The sequence below is a fragment of the Botryllus schlosseri genome, chromosome 13 (genome assembly GCF_051294905.1).
Source record: "Botryllus schlosseri isolate E-star chromosome 13, Bs_hap1, whole genome shotgun sequence".
NCBI lineage: Eukaryota > Metazoa > Chordata > Ascidiacea > Stolidobranchia > Styelidae > Botryllus > Botryllus schlosseri.
The window spans coordinates 17,360,504-17,382,577 of NC_137248.1; the positions used below are offsets into that span (position 1 = coordinate 17,360,504).

At 40.7% G+C, this 22,074-nt stretch overlaps 1 protein-coding gene and 1 long non-coding RNA gene across 3 annotated transcripts in view; both read right to left on the bottom strand.

Moving 5' to 3' along the window:
* The window catches only part of LOC145454145 (uncharacterized), a 184,737-nt gene that overhangs the window by 149,686 nt on the left and 12,977 nt on the right, over positions 1–22,074 (bottom strand). The gene's annotated exons all lie outside the window — the stretch shown is intronic.
* LOC145454140 (beta-1,3-N-acetylglucosaminyltransferase lunatic fringe-like) lies at positions 1,076–18,387 on the bottom strand. 2 transcript variants are annotated; one of them, XM_080332163.1, is made up of 8 exons: positions 17,122–18,385; positions 17,007–17,055; positions 15,814–15,856; positions 10,445–10,504; positions 10,252–10,375; positions 9,536–9,636; positions 7,149–7,314; positions 1,076–1,415 (listed from the first exon to the last, which is right to left on the bottom strand). In XM_080332163.1, the coding sequence occupies exons 1-8, from the start codon at positions 17,410–17,412 to the stop codon at positions 1,269–1,271; spliced, it is 981 nt and encodes a 326-aa protein (XP_080188289.1). In that variant the 5' UTR covers positions 17,413–18,385; the 3' UTR covers positions 1,076–1,268. The 2 variants fall into 2 exon arrangements, with proteins under 2 accessions (XP_080188289.1, XP_080188290.1); XM_080332164.1 differs by lacking the exon at positions 10,445–10,504 and having other exon boundaries at positions 17,122–18,387.

The following is a 22,074-nucleotide window of genomic DNA, read 5'->3' on the forward strand; positions in this document are numbered from 1 at the left end:
GTTGACTAAAAAAAATAGGTCAACTTCTCAGTTCCACTCCCGAAATACAATTTTCCATCCGCATTCTCTATTGATTGACTAAAAAAAATGGCCAACTTTCCGGCTCAGCTCCCGAAATACCCGTAGGAGCGTTACTTCAGTGCTGATTTACGGTAATTCAGTCGAATTTGGCCGTGTATTTCACCAAAATCGAAAATACTTTCATAAAAAATCGATGAAGTTGCAAAATGTTGCAAAACGTTGCATGAAAAAATGGACAAAAGTTGCAAAAAGTTCTACCATAAGATTCCTTCAAAAAGCTTAAAACAGCATTCTACATATCTTCCGAGTATTTAGGAGGCTGCCTGAAGCTGTACAAAAAAGTTGCAAAAGTTTCAAAAACTTGCCCTAATAATTACTGATGTGAACTGAATGTAACTGTTGCACTGATTCCGAAAATCTAAATACCGATCGACTTCTCAATTCTTAAAGTTTCGTCGAGAACATATAACGTTGCGCTACACGCCTACATTTAATTGCTGGTGTTTCAAAGCGACTTACCAATCAAGAACGTGGATAGCTATTGCGTTGTTTGTAATTGTGAATGTCACTTCTACGGCAGTTCATTTCGCGTCGTACATCAGGAAGACGGTGCGTATATATTTGATAACTGCGTTGTCATTTATGGGCATCACCATGTCTGCTATTCTCTTTGATCAATCAACGTATCGCGCAATCCTATATTTCGAGTCGGGTACATCGAATTCGCGAGTGATATTTGTCTCCGGCGCGACAGTAACTTAAATTTGGGGATTTTGAAAAGGGCTGCCCGAGCCCCTAACCCTGAAGACGGTACTGTCTTTACCTTTCAAAGACATGTTTATGCGGTCACGAGAATGATTATTCTGGTCGTGATGAAAATCTACTAACAAGTTGCTGCAATATTGATAAATTCAGTAAAAAATATATATATTTGGCAAAGAGCCATATGTTATACCCAAAAGAGCCATATATGGCTCGCGAGCCATAGGTTCCCGACCTCTGCTGTAGTGCATGGGAATAACAATTTTACCCTATAGTGCAGACTTTTCAAAAGTTTACTTCAATCAGGGGCAACTTGCTCCCCGGAACATATGTGTATTTACCAGTTTTATTGTATTACATTGATTTGGCAGAACCGTCAATTTTTTTCTCGCAATGTTGACAGAAATCAAAATAAGTTCTTGCTGTTGTGCAAATACCCGCTCAATACACGGGTATTTGGAGATTCTTTAATCCTATAATCTTCACTATCTCAATTTGGACTCTTTTGGGCACCATTCCGTTTCAGGATATTTTTTGCAGTGATAGGAGAGTAGCCTTGAATGATCTTCTGTGAGCGGGAACGTGGGGTCGGTTAGGTTGACAACGTTCGCCCCACCGTAGCTTAAAAACACCTGAAATGGAGCTCAAATGGATTATTTGGTATATCCCCGCGTGAAGTCAGCATTTTTATTATGTTGCTATAGTTATAGTCTATTTATAGCAGAGGTTCTTAACTTTGGATCCACGAATCCATTGAGAGTACGCAAACTAGTTTATGAGGGGTATGGGTACGACAATCTTTGAGCCCCATCGTAGCTTTTCAAATATATTTCATATTACAGTATTATTTTGAAATAGTTGGCGATATTTGCTTTGATGAAACTTTTATCATTATATGATTGTCGATATTTAGTAAGCCTCATCGTCTCATAAAAATGCGTTTTTACTTGCTACCACCCAGGCGACCACCCAGCCTACCCTACCCTACCCTACAGAGCATCAAAAAGATTGGGAAGCCCTGTTTTGGGGGGTACTTGAAAGGAAAAATACGTCAATAATATTATATTAAACCATATTATCCTTTGGTAATAAACCCGTGACTGTGAGAGGTATAGCTTATTTTAGGCATTGGATAGGGTGGGGGTCAAACATGGGCCCGCGGGCATCGTCAGGGTGGCAGACGATTTCATCCTGCTCAAGAAACAATTCTGAGTAGATTAAAAAATGATTGTAATTTCCAGCACATTTATAACTAATGTTGGGATTTTAGTAAGAAATACCTACAATAAGTAATCTCCCCAACAGCAACTGACTAACATGTTCATAAGCCACCATATTACTAGCTGACGACAGTTTCGCAGTTTCACTCTTTTCACCACTGGGAACAAATAGGCGACATTGTCACCAAATTCGGAGAAGGCACACAAGAGCACAGTCAATTTTATGAAAATGAAACATGCATTACATGGTAAATGGAGAACATAAGAGTTCACAAAGAAATCGTGGCGGCACTGCTATATAGGCTTTGACACAAAAGATCCCCTGCCTCCAGAGCAACCAGAATTGTCACTTAGTATTAACGAGTTAAATTCCAAATTCTAATTTGTGTTCTTCGCAACGCATACGCAGTACTAACGTCATATTACAACTTCAGCAAATGTGGCATATACATGTGCCAACTAGGGATGGTGTGAACGTGAGGTTCACGTTCGCGTTCTGTGTGTGAACCTCGGAAATTTTGAGGTTCGCGTTCACAACAGAACCTTGGTAGGTTCTGCACTGTGAACCTGTTTCGTATATTACAATTTTCACTTCATTATAACATCGTTGGTTTAAATTTATTGCATTTCAACTGCAGGCCACTCTATGCATGGCGCTGGAAGCATAAAAAAATCAACACTAAACGAGTATGCACCTTGACAATCTCAAAAGTTTTACTTGCTTTCTAGCAAAAGTTTGCTCGAAAGATCCAGCTTTCCGTTTGTAAATATTTAGTGACTCTCTGCTGCGAGCTTGACCCGCAATCACGAAACATCACGAGCGAAATAAGCTATGTAGTCAGCGAATGATGGTTATTCAACCAATCAATGAGATTGATGTGGTTTTCTGATGTAAAAAAATTAGCAGGCGTACGGGGCCAATCTTGACTTCATGTTTACTGTATCATTAAAACCAAATCGGTGCGATTGAGGTGTTGGCTACTGCGGTATAACTTGTTAATGGGGTAATATCAGTAGCAAGCATAGATCCGTTTCACACTCTACTCAATACCAATGTAGCAATACTCGGATGCCGAATACATTTTCCGGTCTGTCATACGAAAGAGGTGATTCGAGTCTGACTTGACTCAAGTCATGACTCGAGTCATCCCAACACTGCTACAAGGCTACATCTGCATCTTACTTGCCCGGCGCAATATGCACATCATGTACTCATTGTATATGCATATGCGCAGATCGTGTGTATGTATATCAAGATTCGGTGTATATGCCGCAAAAACATCAAGGGCAGAAATAAACTAAGTCCTTTCCTTTCCTTATATTCCCTGGTAAGTCTGCGTCGAAATTGTTGGCAAAGCGGCGGAAGATATTGATTTTATGGTATTTTAACATTTGATCGCCCCAATTGATACATTTGGCGACGTTTAAAACGTCAATATATACTCAGTATTGTGACATTATGTTGCCCGAGTCGTCGCCAGGTATCGTGTACAGTACTATGGGCTATCAATTCATTGGAGGATAGGGTTGGAATTAGCAATATGACGTCACGTGACGTCATGAGGTTCACGTTCGTGTTCACACAGAACCTTTCATAAAGGTTCGCGTTCACACGAGCCTGAACCTTTCAGAGGTTCACACCATCCCTAGTGCCAACCTATATATCGTCGCTAAAACCACTGATTTGGCCGTTTGTAACTGTATTCAATGATCGTATTTCTGCTAATGATATTGCTCTCGAAGAAAGCTGTGGCTGAAATAGAGTATATTTGATCTGTAATATAATGTGATATACGAATATATGTAGACAATCTTGATAAGAATATATTCAAGTGAAACACAAGGGGGTGGATTTAGAGGTGACAGTTCGGAATCATTTAACTGGTCCTGCCCGCGAGCGATCAGAAGGTTTGATTTCGGCCCGCGACCTAAGTTGAGTTTCAGACCCGTGGAGGGCTAAATAGAGTTGAGCTTGATGTGATGATCTTTATTGGTCCTCGGGTAGATTTTTAGACACCAGGTAAGCTAAACACAGGTTGGGTCGCAAGGCGACATTTCGGGGATACGCGCAATCGCCCGAAAAACATGGACGGGTCCGCAATCAAAAAAGGTTATGAACCCCTGATGTATAGTCTATCTATAGTCAATCTTATACCCTAATACAGTGGTTCCCAACCGGGGAGGAATTCCCCCCTTATGGGGATTATTGCAATTTTTAGGGAGGAATTCCACTTTAGAATTGTAACGGATTTCCCAAATTGTTCATGTCTGAACTGTCATGTAGTCAACCAGTTATATCCGAACGTATGCTCCTTATGGCTGTTTTTTTTGTCGAAAGTATACAAATTCCTCCTTAAAAAACAAAAATTTGTTCAGATGTGCTGCATTTCGCAAGACATTTTTGTAGGCCGACAACGGTCTCTCAATCAAATATATTCTCGGCAAGCAAATGTCGTGCCGAATCTATCGCAACAAGGCCTCTAGGGAAAGTATTTATCTTATATTTTCAAGTCAACATTTTCAGACAGTGACAAAATATTTCAACGTCATCGATTCGATCGCTAGCCTTGCTTTATTTTTAGTGAAGAGCTACCCGATTGAAAAAAGACATGTTAAACTTGGTGCAATGTTGCCGAAACGTAATGGGTGTCCTAAATTTCATTGAGCTCTAGCAGGAAGTCTCATCACGTGTATGTTATATATCAGGGCTGCAACCAAGTCACGAGGCTTCGAGTAACAAGTCAACCTCACTTTCATAGTTTTGACTCGAGTCAAGTCGAGTCATTTTCAATTCACCATTGAGTCAAGTCCGAGTCCAAGTCACCGTGCAGAGGGGTCGAGTCGGAGTCATGGTAATGGTATTATGACTCGAGTCCAAGTCCAAGTCATTGTGTTGACTGCTCCGTTCCCAGTTGAAGTCTTGTTAAACCCACTTTTTATGACTCTGTTTGGTGATATTGAATGACTTGTATTTATAATATACTAATTTTCCTCACTTTGAGCAGTTTCTTGTCGCATTTTCAAGTACCAGGACCAATAGACGGAATTCCAATAGGGTGGTCACTTTACTGTTCTTCGAAATTACAATGAAATGTCGGTCTTGGCCGTCTTATAGTCTCGAGTCATATGGCTTGGTTCGAGTCATGCACAATGACTCGAGTCCAAATCGACTCAATACACAGATCGTCTCGAGTCGAGTCGTTTCCGTATTTTGGGAAAATGACTCGAATCAAGTCGAGTCATCAGAAAATGGTTATTCGAGTCAGAACCGAGTCTGGTCAACCCTGCTATATGAGAAAGTACCAATGTAATTGACCAAATGCACACGCAAACTTGAGAAAAAAATCGCGTGACCAGTAAATTTATGCATACTGATTTTTCACAGCAGTTACATTAGCGATTGGTGCATGGTGAGCCGAAAACACAAATGGAAGTGAGGGAGTCTGTTGAGTCAAGCCTTCCAGAATTTGTTTGATTGGGACCAAGATCACTGTTTTTGGAGGTCTACAAAGTGTTGTTAGACCCAGAGGTGGTCAAATTAGTCAAAAAAGCTACTCAAGTAGAAGTAGAAGTAGCGACGAAAAATTCTAATCAAGTACGAGTAGAAGTACTTCTTCCATAAGCAATCTAAAACTACTTGTAGTAGAAGTAGGATTGACTGACTTTAAATCTACTCAAGTAACTAAGTAGTTGTGAAAACAGTCTTAATTCGTTCGCATAGACTGTCAAAAGCTGAGAATTGAGCTATGCGGAAGGTGCAGAGAGCTTCATTCGTATTGATGTATCCCAGGAGGTATCAATTTTCGACAGAATAAGCATTCTTTCGCATCATGGAATGCAAATTATAGTATTGATATGAAAATGCGATATTAACCCTTTGTTTACTAAAAGACCCCGTTTTACAGAATATCATGGCATGGCACCCTACCCCATATTACAAGGCCCCAAGTTTAGGCGAAGAGCAATACGTACAAGTTGTATTGGATACGATTTCAACACTTTGCGCGTTTAGTTTACGTTAATAAAAAATATTGTTGATCGTTAAGGTGATATTTAGTGTAGCTTTATTTTCGGGAAATAGAGGCATTACTTCGCTTGTTTTTATGCTTCGACATGAATCTTCTGCAGTCAAAAGTAATTACAACTCAAAGTATGATACTCGGAATTGAAAGTGAAATACAAATACCACTTCTAAAAAACGGAAAATATATTTCATGTCTTTCGCCCATAAAATGTCAAAGGTGATCTGCTAAAACAGGTGTAACGTTAAAAGAAAGCCGGATTTTCCAGATTAGCAGGACACGTCATACGCTGCTAGATTACGAAATGATAGGTAATTGCTAGATTGCGAAACGGTAGTTTCAAACGTTATGGTGGGCCATATTTACTGTGATGAAATATTTGATATGGGCGACAATGCGGTGAGAGCGTGGAACCACGCAATCCGGCACCTAAATTATATTCACCGATACTTTCGTGAAAACATATTTGTCACTCCATAACAACTGTGCGAAATGCGCAAAAAAATTTCTGGGCTTTACTTGACTTTTATGAATATTAAATGTTGGTACTTCGTGACAACATCCCCGAAATTCCTCAGGCTATCTTTCGTATGGGGGATTAAACTACTTCTACTTGACTAAATGAAAATAGCGAAAAGTAAGTAAGTAGATCACAAAATATTACACAGTAGAAGTAGAGAAAATCAGATCAACTTGAGTTAGTTCCAGAAGTAGAGGAAAACTACTTGAGTACTTCCAAAAAGTAGAAGTACTTCATTTCTGACCACCTCTGGTTACAGCCCTGCTAGAAACAAACACTCGGTATCGCCCGTCTTATTCCCTCAGCCAACAGGTGTTTGCGCGGTAAAAATTACCATTTTTAATCATCGGGCAGATTTCTACTAAAGGGGGAATTTCGGCATATATCATATTTTAGTGTGTCGCCAATATCGGGTGCAACTTGAACGTTTAGTAGACTTTGAATGATCTCAATAATGAATTATTGAGGAAGCGGGCTATGTTTCCACAACAAAATGGTTGAGATATCCTAATTAATGCTAATACAAAATCCTGCTCCTACACCTAATATTCTACCTCTAGGTGTTACAATATAATTCTTTAAGAACACGTGTGTTCGACGTACCTGCGATAGCAGCTCTTCTGTAGGAACCTTTGCGAGATTTTGCATGTGAGAATTGAAGTCATTTCTGCGTGTCAATTTTATTCCGAGCCTGTTCGTCGCAATAAAACCGAATGTCACATCGTCTGGCATACTGAGGTCCTTGCATGTCTGCACAAATGATCCATTCCTGCAATCACGAAAATGCGTTTTACTTGATACCACCCAGGCGCCTACCCAGCCTACCCTACGCTACCCTACCCTACAGAGCAGCAAAAAAAGATTGGAAAGTCCTGTTTTAGGGGGTACTTGAAAGTAAAATATTACGTCAATAATAATCTATTAAACCATATTATCCTTGGAAATGACGTCGTGACTGCGAGGTATCTTATTTTAGGCATTGAATAGGGTGGGTGTGAAACATGTGACCCGCGGGCAGCGTCTGGGTGGAAGACGATTTCATCCTGCACGCGAAACAATTCTGAGTAGATTGAAAAATGATTGTATTATCTAGAACAGTGGTTCCCAACGTGGGCGATATCGCCCCCCACGGGGCGATTTGCCGGTCCAGGGGGGCGAAAATAGACAAGGGGGCGATAGGGGGGCGAAAACGGACGAAGGGGGCGATAGGGGGGCGATGGCGCGTTGACCCAAACCCCCAATTGGGATGGGGGGCCCGAGATCGAAGGGGGCCCACAATTTTTTAATTATAGAGTATTATTTTGGAAATTTAGGCAACTTTTTCAAAAAAAATTCGCGCTGCGCGCCATTTCGTGGTCGCATATTTCTTGCTTATTGGATAAAAATTATTTGCCAGTGCAGAAATACCAATTTGAAATCGTGTACGTTTTTTAGTTTAGTACGTATGGGCGATTTGAATATCTTTTGACATAGCAGACAGGCCACGAATGTCATTACGTAACGAAGTTATTATACCCACTGGTCCGCCAGAATATGTTCAATTATTATTTACGGGCCCTACATTTTCCAAGACACCGCACTCAGCTTTACCGGTAAATCTGAATACATGAGCAGAGAGAGGATAAAAATTGACAGCAATATATATGCAATACCCGATCATATTGACCGTTTCAATCATCAATGATAGAAATTTTTCGCGCTTTGCGCGAAGTAGGTCGACTAACTAAAGAGCCCAACAATTTGTGCTGAGAAGTAGCGGTAAAGAGGTATCGGGGGAGTTTGGTCTCAGGGGTGCAGAAGTTTGCTTTATCGCTCTATGGAGGGGGGGGGGGTCAAGACCAACGTATTAGGGGGGGTTGGCTGACGAAGTGCTGTTACGGTCCTTTTGGAATCAAGTCGGAGAAATCACCTTCTTAGTCAGCTCACCAAAATTTAGCTGGAAAAGTGTAATTACGAGGTCGAGCCGAAAAGTTGACCTTTTTTCTTAGTCAACTTGCCGGTGATTTCAGTCTGCATGCCCATTTTTCGGTTCCCAATATTTGGGGGGCGATTATCGGAGTGGAGTTTGAAAAGGGGGCGATGAGTCGACAAAGGTTGGGAACCACTGATCTAGAACATTTATAACTAATGTAGTAGTAGTATAATGTAGTATAATAAAGGTATCTAGGCGTGGCTGGCAAGAGAAATTTGGTGAGAGCTCTCTATGTCATATTGTACGTAGGGGTGAAAGGCAAGATAAATTTGATGGAGCTCTCTGAAATTTGTTTGTTTGTTTTGATTTCCATGGTGTTTCGGCTACATGGATCATTTTACACCAGGCCGATATACTTTATTTATGATTCCGTATTTACCGACTCGTAGCACGACGCACTTCTAGGCTTTTCATAAGAAACCGCTTATGCGGATCACGTGACGAGCTCTCTATCATATATATTGAATAGAAAGCCGCAGCATTTGGAAATGCTTTGCGACCCATCAATGGATCACGACTGACTGGTTTGTAAGCACTGGTTTACGCGGATCAGATGTCGTGGGGGCTTATATAAGCCTCCAACACTTACGTAGGAAAACTGCTATCGACCTCGGAGGGACTCGAAACCATAACCCGTCGGTAATGCAACTGTGGAAGATACCAGGAAACTATTTCACCACCTATTTTTGATAAGTATTTTCAGAGCTGCGCCCATGCTTTGTCGGGATAGTCATATTCTCAAATCACCAACAATCGGTTAGGAATATGCCGGCAGATGCCACGCAAAGTTGATACTTTTTGTGAATATTAGAAAATGATATAAAGATCGATATTATAAGGTTTTTTAACCATACAATACATAGTGTTTACAACACGTCTGCTATTGACCACAATCGGACCCCTCCCATAGCAATCTGTCCTATTCAAATTCTGCACTGCACCGTGTGCTGTGCCATAGTTCTAGTGATCATATTCACCAAATTCTTGTTACTAAAACAAGGAAACTTGAACATAATACCTCATCCATGGTACCATTAGCTCACTCATATTCCTTGAGATACATATTCCCGCACCTCCCGTCGCGAAATATAGGGGTACTTTCTGACCTTTGTATTGACGCTGAAAATGATATTGAATAGGCGACTTAATCGAAGTCACTTATAGATCAATTTTGCGAGCGAGGCACGGGCTATATATTAAGGGATGCACAAACTCTTCCCGATCTTAGTGATGGGCGTATGTATAGGCAATGTAGTTCTCCAACTGTCGCGAAAGACTTGAATTACTATAACTGTATTGTATCATTACAAAAAAGTTGATTATGAAACATTGAGAAATGTTCATTTGGCAGACGTACTTGGTAGCTTATAGGGATGGCATAGCTCGTGAACTGATGTGACACCTCAATAGAATAGGAAATTAGATGCCTCTAAGAATAATTTATGTTGTCACTTGTGTATGTTATTGGTCTTGTTTGAACAATAACTCATACGACAAGGTTGCAATATGAAATCAGTATAATATCAGCAGCATAACTTTAAGGCAGCGACACGATCCAGAGTACTGGTAAACAAAAGACCACAGACAGCAGAATGCAGGATATAAATACGAAGCACGACACACGAGGAAATAATGAATGGCGGGAATTACAAATTCTAGACAAATAAGTGACAAACGATACCAACGTAAAATTCACGGACATAACAACTTGTCTTTCAACATTCCAACACGTACGTATTGAATGCCTTCGCGGCTTGGTCTCCCTACGTAGAACGGTTCTTTCCAATTATACTGGTTAAGAGCTTTCACCAGCAGAGACGGATTCACGTAATTGTCGTCATCCATGTGACACCACCACCTATGGTAACATAAATATCATCACAGCAAACAGTCCTACTTGCATTCCGGAAATCTCGGAGTTGTATACTTTTTTTTGCTGTCGTAATAATAATCGTATTCGTACCCCATTTTGCAGCAAAGTTCGAACCTGCAAGATAGAGATGTTCTTCAGAACGGTCTTTCGTTTGTCAAACATGGTGCATTATTTGTCAAGTTATCAGTGTTGGGATGAGTCGAGTCATGACTTGACTCGAGTCTGACTCGAGTCAACTTTTTCGTATTACTTGAGTTGACTCGAGCCACTCAGCGAAAATGACTTGACTTGACTTGACCCGGCGCTTAAGAAACGTGGATTGAATCGTGACTCGAAGCAATATTTACGAGTCAACTTCAAGTCATCAATGAATAAATGGTGTCGACTAAATCACTGTATCCTGTGTACATTCGGATTATTCGCGATACGACGGTGACACTTGTGAGAGCAACATACCAACAACTTATTGCACGTTTCACTGCTCCTCGATTGTTACATCACTAATAAATTGGCCGCAAACGAAATGATCACAGCTTACGTGGCTGTAGTACAGGGGTTCTCAAAGGGTGGGCCATGGCCCACTGGTGGGCCACAGAGCATTTGGAGGTGGGCCATAAAGCTATTTACAAAATTTTAGAATTAATGTAAGTCTAGTTATTTTTGTTATGTTAAACGCTGGAAATATATTCATGAACTTTTCATCCGACTCTGAGGAGACGTAGTGGCACATATCTAGACATCATGTACAAGTCGAAAACGGGAGGGACAAATGGTGGCGTTCTCCACTGGCTATAACAACCTACGACTAACAGCAACTGAAGTAATTTCGAGTATATGATAATTGGAAGGTAATGCTGAAGTAACCAAGTATTCCGGCAGGGTGATATTTCGTATATGCCGTTGAAAGGGGTGTGCAATAAAATCGGAATCAAGTGTAATCGATTTATAGATTTACTGTACTTCGGCAGATCGTATTATTGTAAGACAAAAATAGCCATAACTGAAAATTATTAGCAACTTCTGGTGAAGCTATACTGCCCCACCGCAACGAATCGTAATGGATTGAGGATTTAGCGGAGTGCGTTAATCTTTGCAGTCGGTTTAAAATGTCCGGCCTTAAAATCGTTTAACATAATGTAAGAGTCACGTGAATTCATTGTATCATTGGATTGACATTTTGACATCGTAACTTCAATTGGTTTTGTATAAGACATAAAATGTACATTGTACAGCATGCATAATAAAAAACTCTTTCCCCACTCATCTGTAGTACTGGCACCCCATTCATTAATGAATTGGTTGAAGCTGGCCCATAACGAATATAATATTACCCACAATAGTGGAACTAAAACCCCAATCACACAGTGCATGCGGGGATTTAATCATTGTGTTACGCAAGGCAAATGGAGCAGCGGACGATCCTAATTTTCACATGAGTTCAAGCCTATGACCTACCAGGGCCGTAACTGCCGCATCCAAACCCCGAATTGGGGGAGCTCGAAGGGGATATTTTGTTGGTCGTTTGTTGGAAGATATTTATTCAACTCGCAAATTTTATATCCCTAGAGGTCTAGATTTTAATTTTATCAGTAAATTAGGAGAGAAAAAAATCGCATATTTTAGATAAATAGGCATATCGGTGCAGTCGATTACCACGCAGTGAACAGGATTATGACTCGAAGATAAGAAGTGGGCCACAGCACATTTTCAAATCGGAAAATGGGCCACGGCCAAGAAAGGGCTGAGAACCCCTGCTGTAGTAGTAGATTAATTGCAACGTATCTCTGTTTCTCAGGCGGCTTAGTGCTTACATTGCACAGTACTCAGCTGCTCACCTTTACCAACTCTCTTATATAATTTAAATCGAATGAATATAGTTTATGCGTTTATATTCTCGCGGATGTGTAGATGGGTAGTGTATTGTACCAGATCAATTTGTTTAAACTTCTCGAGGCGTTGTATTCGATTTGCTGATAATCTAGGGTTAGAAGCATATTCTGGAAATCTGCAAAAAGGACAATTTTTCAAAATTTTAATACTTACAATACTGGAGGAAAATCTGGAAAATGGTATTATACCCAACTGTGTGGCTGATTGACTAAAAAAATATCGACTTTCCGGCTCAGCTCCCGAAATAGCCGCCGGAGCGTTGCTTCAGTGCTTATTTACTGTATCTCAGTCGGATTTTACCTTATATTTAACCAAAATTCTCAAAAAAGAGGACAAAATCTACAAAAAGAATACATTTGGATATTATCCCAGGAAACTATCAAATAAGTCAAAAAAGAAGACTAATCCTCTTTAAATAGAACGTATGGTAACCCCATGATATTCACTCATGTATTTCATTAGCGGTTCTACGTTAGGGTTGCCATACGTCCGGAATTTCACCGTAGAAACTGCGTGCGGGAGGAATTTCTAAAATATGCCTAAATTTTCGGAATTTTGAAGGCTTGAAGTAAGTTCATAAATTTTTCCTAAATCAACATAAGCAATATTATATTTGGCAGATTTATGCTACACGAAATTTTTCTTCTCACTGCAAGCGATTTAGATTCACATATATTGGTTTTAATATGGGGACTACCACCCTCGCAAAAACTGCGATCAAAAATAAATAAAATTAGCGTTCATTTACAGAAATAAGTCTAATTGTAATCGCAACTACAAAATAACGGTATATTCATTGAGTCGGTTTAAGCCGTTTGGATGCTTTATTCAAAGATAGTGGTTCTAAACCTGGGGGTAGTTTGCCTTTGTTCTGGGGTTCGGCAAGATGTTGAACGTAATCACTAATCAGCTTCCAAAATAGAAGTTGGAAATGGAGTCGCGACCAGAAAAGGTTGGAAACCACCGGATGTGCGGTGTTTATATAGCTCAGTGGTGTAGTACGCACCGGCATTAGGCTGGTGTGACATGAACACGACGATATACACGATGTACAATTACGCCCCTTGCATTTTTGAAGTCATCATCCTCCACCAGCTCTATACCGCTAACTCTGATCATGTGGGCGGAGAAAGGATCAAATTATATATAATATGGAAGAAACAATATTATTGACATAATTCATTCAAATCATTTAACGAGCAGATGCATATAGAAACCAGATGCATATAGTAAGCCCCCACGAATTGCATCGATTACCCCACGGTGGGCCCAAGATCAGTGTTTATTTGGGCGGCATATTGATCGACAATGTGCTCATACCTCATTTTGGAATCCGCTAGTGGGCGCTAAAGAGCTCACAAAATTTGTTTTTCAAAATAATTGTAACTCTATTCGACGTGCGCATGTGCGATACAGCGCCTTTATGCATGTATATTTAAATTAATTTTCGTTATTTGATTCAAGATAAATGGCTAACTAATCTGTGTTTCACACAGCTGGCAAAATGTTATGACTTTGAACCATCACATCACTCATACTTCGAAAATTCAATTTGACTGGAATTGTGACTTGACTTGACTTGACTCGAGTCATCTTCGAAGATCAATTGACTTGACTTGACTCGAGTCAAAATCTGCAATGACTCGAGATGACTCGTGACTCGAGATTATTCGTGACTCGAAGGCAATGACTTATTATTATTAGTCGTAAAGTCGTGATAGTGGCGCTTATCAGAGCACAGGTTTTGTGCGCCACTTCTATACCGGTTGTTACAAAGAATTTGCAGTATCAAAATATATACAGCATTGCTTAGTATTATAGGCATACCAACATTCAATATACGGAACTAGCCGACATATGCAATGTACTAACACGACATCAACGCATTTAGTTATACAAATAATGAATATACATGTGACTCGTGACTCGAAGGTAGTGATTTGATCCCAACACTGCAAGTTACATGACAACCCGTTACGTTTAGGTAGCTTATATCGGTGAACAATAATTTCACAGCTGTGCTTGAACAAGCGCGGTGAAATTATTTAGTTTCTATTTTGTAAAGATCGTGGCCTCATCTGTGGATATCCATCATGCAACTGATACAATGTCTCGAGCAGTTCGAGGCTTAAATGCCAATGCGTGTAATCACATCTGGCTGGTACAGCATAAAGCGGCAATGCGAATGCGTACAACCGAACCTAAACAATTATGGTGGTTAGTGATTGATTTATACATGTACATTAGAGTTGTTCAGAATTGACCGACTTTCAAAAAGTCCAGGTTTTCAGTCCGATTCCCATGCCTTATACCTTAAAAACATATTCTGGCTACTATTTTTTGTAACTCGTCCCCTTCATCCGTGTGCACTGTGCATATTGAGCTGGAAGAATAGCAGATGAAAATAGGGGATTCCCCTAAAATCTGTACATGTTCCAATGAGAGTCAGTCCTGTTGCATCATGGGCAAGCTAAGTGATTGACGCATCGTGTATTTTCCGCGTGCTACTAAGGGGACTACAAGACGGAAGTCGCGTCGGGAATCTGGGCCGAGCAAGTGCACAGTGAAGAAATCGTGCCAGAAATATCACAACAGGTTAAGCAGCAAAGACGCGCAGTCGCGGCAGCAGAGAGATTTACTGTTGCAGCTGGAGTGGAACGGGGTGTTTCGGAAAATCCCTCAGCTGTATTTCCATTACGGTGGCTTCATGAAGAAAATGGCTGTGCCAAAATTTGTTTCACGAGTTTTTTTCTGTAATTTGAGGCACTTTAATGAAGTGCAACCAATCCACACATCGCGATGACGTCAGCGCAATTACAACTTACTTCATATTGTGAACGCATCCTCGACGAGGATGAATGGATGGACGGACGGTCGAGCTTATTCGGCTTACAGGGAGTTCCGCAGTGGCAGTTTAGCCACATGTCATTCTCCATATTTATTCGGGCATGTACTCTGTACTGGTCTGACGTGGCAGCACCGTCGCATAATGGTTCATATAGCAACGCAGCGATAGAATCTGCATTTTATATATGGTAGTAACAATCTGCCATACATATAGCAAGAAATATATATGACAACCGTATTGACCAAAGAGCGTGGTAGATGACGGCAGAGAGAAGATTTATATATATCTGCCAGGTTTATCGATGCCGATAAGTCTACTGGGAATGGCATAGGTCTGGCTCCACTCATAGCGTGCATGTTTTACTTGTATTTCAAGTAGGACATATATTTGGCACAGATCGCAAATCCATGATTGTACTTGAGCAGAACAATGTGGGAATACCTCAATTTAAGTATCAATAATAGTTCCCACATTATGCATTCTTTAATATGGTAACGCTAGTGCGGCTCTTATCACTCAGCACTAATACAGCCGAATGTAAATGAAGTCCCATGATCCATCACTATCCAATGTGTGGCAGTGACAAGCGATCGAACGTCCTTTTACATTACAAAGTACACTAATTCGCGCCTGTATACCTATGTGACTGAATAAAATTTGCCAATACAAAACAAAATAAACTCACGGTGCATGTGTCTTCCCACACCCTGTAACAATAAGATGCCCATCTGCCAAAAAATCAGAAGTGTCAGGCGGGAGAGTGTAGGGCGTGTTTATTTCACAATGGGTATTTAAGTAGATCGTTCGTGGTACAGAACTTGAAGATAGCTTTCAATACAACATCCACTGTAGTAAAATATTTATTGAACTCGAAGACTTTTCGCGTGCCTCTTTTCAAGATTTAACGGCACACTGAAGAGATTTAAATTATAGATAACTAACCTATGTTATCTATGTTTAAACAGAATGAAAAGCAAAACCAAAAAGGCAAAGTATGACGTAACAATCAGAATTACATACCTTGAAGTCCGCAATGTAGCAATGGAAACAATAAAAAAAAACAATAATAAAAATTGTACGGTACTATAGTAACAACGCAATTTGACCATAAACAATAACAAACACGAATTAGAACACTCTGGTGGGAAATTTGTAAGTCATACAGAAAATCTTTTACACACACAATCTTCTACATAAATAGTTTTGATCAATTGGATAATGGTTGATTCTAACGCTTTTTAATGAAACAAGGATCTGCCTCGCGCAATGACAGAATACATTTCGTCATTATAGTTTTGAGCGCAAGAAGGGTTCTCACTTAAACGTTGACCGATTAACGAAGCGTATGCTTGATAATCGTCATAAGAGTCTGATATTGCAGCTAATTTGCATTGGCGTGCGACTTCCGCTCGGTCATTTGTGCAAGTTTTTGAGCGAATCAATTTGGGGATGTGTTGCGTTATCCGTTCAAATAGTCTTTGTGATGTACGTCCTACATACCTACTATCACAGTGGCACTTAAATTCGCAGACGACGTTACTTGCAATAAAGGCAGGTAGTGCATCCTTTCGAAAGTTTGGCAGAAGTGATTTGGTTGTATACACCACATGCGCATTGACAATATAGTAACAACGGTGAACCACCGATTGATTAACTTTTCAAAACGAATGGACACGTTACGTGGGCCGTGCTACAAGCCGGAATCCACGGAATAAAAATGAAGAAAGTTGGCCTGGTGTAAATGACCATAGTAGTTGACAAACACCACGAATAACACAAACAACAACAACAACAAAATTTGCTAGTTGATTAAACATATCAAAGCCCGCGCGGGCGGATCCGCACAGTTTCATATCTATAGTATAGGTCTGAAATTACCTGTCTGGTTTGTTAATGCCTCGTCATCGGTGTCCGTAAAGAAATATGCCTGAAATTGTAAGTTTTATAGCATTAGTAGTTAATTTGTGCCCTGAAATAAAATATTAACGCTTGCCTGCTGCTTAATCCCAGTCCACCAGGTCTTAAATATCAATGGAAGTCTGGTTTTGTGATTTTTTTCACAAGTTTTAATAGTCAGGTATATGTCATCTTGCGATATCTTGTTTCGTTCAGCGAGCTCGATAGGATATATCTTTGTCGAGGAAAATGTGCCATATTGGCTCTTCGTAGTGGGAAACGATGAAATTTTCTTTCGCTGCTGCCAATTGTCGACCAGAAGACTTGCTAACAAGTACATGGCAATAACAGACATACTTGATACGACCACTTTGGACAGAAACTTCATCGTGCCTCTCCCGCGACTTTAATATTTTATGGTTTACATGTAAATTTATGCATGGGATAATGGGCCAGTGTCGGCATTGATCTTTCGTGCTTCGAATAGGCAAGGCTCAAAATGTTCTAGAATTGCTAAACCACATAAGTAACTGTATACCATACGTCTATGATAGAGAATAGAATACGAAACCTCAGATAATTGAAACGAATTAATATGATGCAATACACCATGGTTTTCTAACTCGAGTTGCGTGACGGTCCGGATTCAGACATTAAAATCGCTCGCGGGCCGGACCAGTCATATTACTCCAAAATGTTAGCTCAAAATTCATGCCCGTGTTGTCCACTTGAATAGTCAATTATACAGCCGGCTGGCCGTGTCATTTTGGGCATATGCCAAAAATAACAAAAAGAGCTTATTTTTTGCATTTTCCAGATTATATTTTGGCAATTTTGGCATCGCATTTCAGAATAAACACCAACTTGAAATCGCGTGCTCCTCACAAATGAAATTTGTTTCTGATATAAGTTTGGGTGATTCCAACACCTTTCCACTACACTGGCAATCCTGATGGGAGATCAAGAAATAACAGCTTTGAACTAATGACATGAGAGAGAGAGATATTTATTGATTTGTCCAACCGTAAAGAAAACATCATTGGCACATGCAACAACAATAAATGAACTTACGGTATAGGACAGGGTGTGACCGATATGACTCTGGGTAGAGTCAACTAGTCTGATCACACCCTGCATTAACAAATACAGATATTGTGTTATAAATTTGGATGCATTGGTTGGGATCAATCAATTCAGCTCAGCATAAAAATAAAATACTAAAGAAACTACAAATTTGGTGGGAGACAAGCGGATCATTGGTAATGGGAGATGAGGTGACTGAATAATTCCTTTTTGAAGGAGTGGTGTGGGAGGTCCCGTATTGAAGAGGGTATAGCATTCCATATGACAGGACAGCCATGAATAATAAAAACTGGCCAACCCGAAGATGCATCATCATTCATCATTTATAACTTGCCTTATATTATCTCTACCGGTGAATCTGATCACATGGGCAGAGAAAAGAATAATATTCGATAGTAATATGTAAAACTACTCATATTAATGACGAAATTAACCTGCGAATCTGTTAAAAATTTCGCGCTTCGTGCCATCATAACCGGTCCCGCTATCTATTCATAACATGAGCACTCTCGATTTAGGTGCGTATAGTAAGCCGATATGAAAATGTAGATTAGTCTGGAGTTCACCGGAAAGGAACATGGACATGGACATTTGGCGTGCGGACTCTCCGGTCCTGCTTCTAAAGAGGCTGCATCTAGTAATTCGGTTGGTGGAAGTCAGTCGGTCATAGTGACAGGTGTGACTAAACAGCTTCGCTCTTATAATCCTATTCTTGTCAACAAAAGCCTTCATCAAGTACTAGGTGGTGCATATAAGGAGGTCAGGATACTTCCATCCGGAGATTTGAGCGTATTATGTAACAACTACGACCAGATGACAAGACTACTGGCTTGTCATAACCTTGGCACTGCGTCAAAACCAATAGAAGTCAAAACTGAATTGTACAAGACGAAAACCCCAGAAGTACGCACTGTCATAACTGATGTACCCCTAGACTTATCCGACAACGATATTAAAGAGGAACTTTCTAACCAAAATGTTGTATTTGTTCGTCGGTTTTCCTACAAATCAAATGGTGATACAGTGCCGAGTCGATCCGTTTTGATCTATTTCGCGTCAACAATCATTCCTACCGTGGTTAAAATCGGGTTCATGCTCTTTCGTACCAGGACATACAACCCGCCGCCTTTAAGATGTTTCAATTGTAATCGGTACGGCCGCAGATCAAAATTTTGCCGAAGTGCTTACAGATGTACGAAATGTGGAGATCGTCATAATTACAAAGATTGTACTAATATACCTAGATGTGGTGAATCTCATTCTGCGGGCTATGGAGGTTGTAAGCGATACAGACAGGAAAGTCAGATCAACGCGCTAGCAGCTAATCAAGGAATCAATTATTGGGAAGCCAGAAAACAGATCATGCAAAACTCGACACCTCCTGATGTAAGGTCGTATAACGATTTCCCAGTCTTGGCACCTTCGCCGACATATATTCATCCTAAAATGGACATTCCGACACGCAGCGCTAACGTAGCGCCGGACAGCAACACTTTCGTGTCCCAATTAGGACACAGTCAGGTCACGACAACTCCTTCACAATCTACCAGCAATCCAAAACAAATCACAATCGCCACATCAGATTTCTTACTATTTATTGGAGAAATTATAAAAAAAACGCATTGATGTGTGTGACGGAAAATAGAGAAATCGACATCGAAGCAATCGTAACACAGTCTGCAAAATCAAAACTGGGCGTTTCCATACTCAACTCTTTCAATGCCGTCGCTGAACGACACGCGAACGAGGTTGACTCCGCAGTTACCACCGTCATGACTGCAGTAGAAAATACTTAACCCATGAACCTGACACAACGTGAAATCGGCATGGACTTAACGCAACGAGACTTTAACCACCAAAGTTCGAAAAGTTGAAAATCTTGCAATGGAACTGCCGCGGCATTTACCGAAAATAGAACGAGCTGAAAAAATATGTTTTAGACATGCATGCAAAACCAGATCTGATTGCCCTGCAGGAGACCCATCTTATCACTAAATATTCACCGAAAATTCATGGATACACCCTATTAAGAAAAGATCGAAACATCCACGGCGGTGGCATATGCTTTTTTATTAGAAACGGTATAGGCCTACCTTACGTTGAATTACCAATAGAACAGATAAGCCCAATGGAGGCACAAGCGCTAAACATCCAAGGTCTAACAATCATGAACGTCTGTATCCCTCCGAACAGAAACATCTCTCGTTCGCTGATGCATAGATGCTTTACCTACCTCGGTCCCAAATTTATATTGGTCGGGGATTTCAATGCCCACCATCCTCTCTGGGGAAGCAACTCTATATACACGTGTGGAAGACATCTCCATTACTTCATCGATATGAACGATATGGTCGTGTTAAACACAACGTTGCCAACTAGAATAGACCTATCCCTTCCGAACCCGGGTCGCACCTCATTATTGGGTCTAGTCGTGACCTCAAAATGCCTGGCGGCGAAAGTAACAACCGTAGTCACGGAAAATCTTTTTGGCAGCGACCATTACGTGATCTTGAGTCATCTTGATCACGCGATCAGCTTTGCAGATGATTTCTACAGGTCCTGGTCGCTGAAGAAAGCAAACTGGCACAAGTTCAGTCAAATGTGTGAACAAATGTTAATCTCCGAAAGAGAAGAGTCCCCGACTTCTATCGAAGAATTTTCGCGATCCATAATAGCAGCAGCAAGCGCTAGCATCCCGCTAACCAAACCCTTCAGAAAACCAAGCGTTCCCTGGTTGAGCTCGGAGTGCTCTAAAGCAGTCAGGCTAAAACGGGCAGCGTTCCTTAAAATGAAGCGTACATTCGATATTCACGGTGTTGTCAACTTCAAACGTCGCCGCGCCGCAACTAGAAAGACCATCCAAATCGCCAAAAGAAGCTATTGGCAGTCCTTTTGCAGCTCACTCGATCGAACCGCCAGTGTATCAAAGATCTGGCACGTTATTCGAGCGATGTCAGGAAATCGGACATGGAACAACATCAACTCACTCAAATGCGGTCGTGACGTAGCTACTGACAGGAAACAAATAGCTAACGAACTTGCTAGTCACTTTGCCTCAGTTTGTGGAAATCGACATTTGGAAGAGTCGTTTAAGACCAGACGCGCAACGTTCGAATCTGAGAATCTATCATCGATTATACAAGAAACTACGCATAACAATGAATTTAATTCGCCTTTCACAATGGAGGAACTAATGAGGGTTGAGCGTCAGCGAAAGAGTGCTGCACCCGGAAGTGATAAAATCTGTCACGCAATGATAAAGCATCTTCCTCCACCGTGCATGCGTATACTGTTGCAAGCACTGAACAACATTTGGTCTGATGGAGAGTGTCCACCATCATGGAAGCACTCCTTAGTGGTCCCAATACTCAAAAAGGGCAAAATAGCGACCGAAGCAGCCTCGTATAGACCTATCTCACTTACAAGCAATGTGTGTAAAATTATGGAACGCCTGGTATGCAATCGTTTATGGTGGTGGCTGGAAGCTAACAACCTTCTGCACCCTGCTCAGTGCGGCTTTCGACCCCGCAGATCGGCCAGAGACTGCATTATCTCTTCCACGATGAAGTTTATAAGGCCGTTTCGAACAGAAGATATACCCTAGCGGTAACTAGATTTGGAAAAAGCCTATGACAGGGTATGGCAGGGAGCAATAGTGTATAAATTACATAGTCTTGGTATTCGCGGTAGTTCGTTACGTTGGTTGAACTTGGTTGAACTCCTTCCTTAAACATCGGTCATTTCAAGTTAGAATTTTAGATCAGCTGTCTGACACTTTCCATACGCAAAATGGAACACCACAAGGAAGTATTTTAAGCCCAGTTTTGTTTGCAATTATGATGAATGACTTAGCAGTAGAGGCCACTTGTCATATCAACCTATACGCAGATGATATATGTATGTATTTACGATTCAAACTTGAATGCGTTGGACCTCCAGCTAAATATCCAGCACTCCTTGAATGAGA

What these genes read in the sequence shown, in the direction of transcription:
- LOC145454140 (XM_080332163.1), bottom strand. Translation starts at nt 17,412, where the DNA reads ATGAAGTTTCTGTCCAAAGTGGTCGTATCAAGTATGTCTGTTATTGCC. An exon ending in GGACTGGGATTAAGCAGCAG is followed by an intron (nt 17,056 to 17,121) that starts GCAAGCGTTAAT and finishes TTACAATTTCAG; the next exon opens with GCATATTTCTTTACGGACAC. An exon ending in GCCGCGAAGGCATTCAATAC is followed by an intron (nt 9,637 to 10,251) that starts GTACGTGTTGGA and finishes TATCATTTTCAG; the next exon opens with CGTCAATACAAAGGTCAGAA.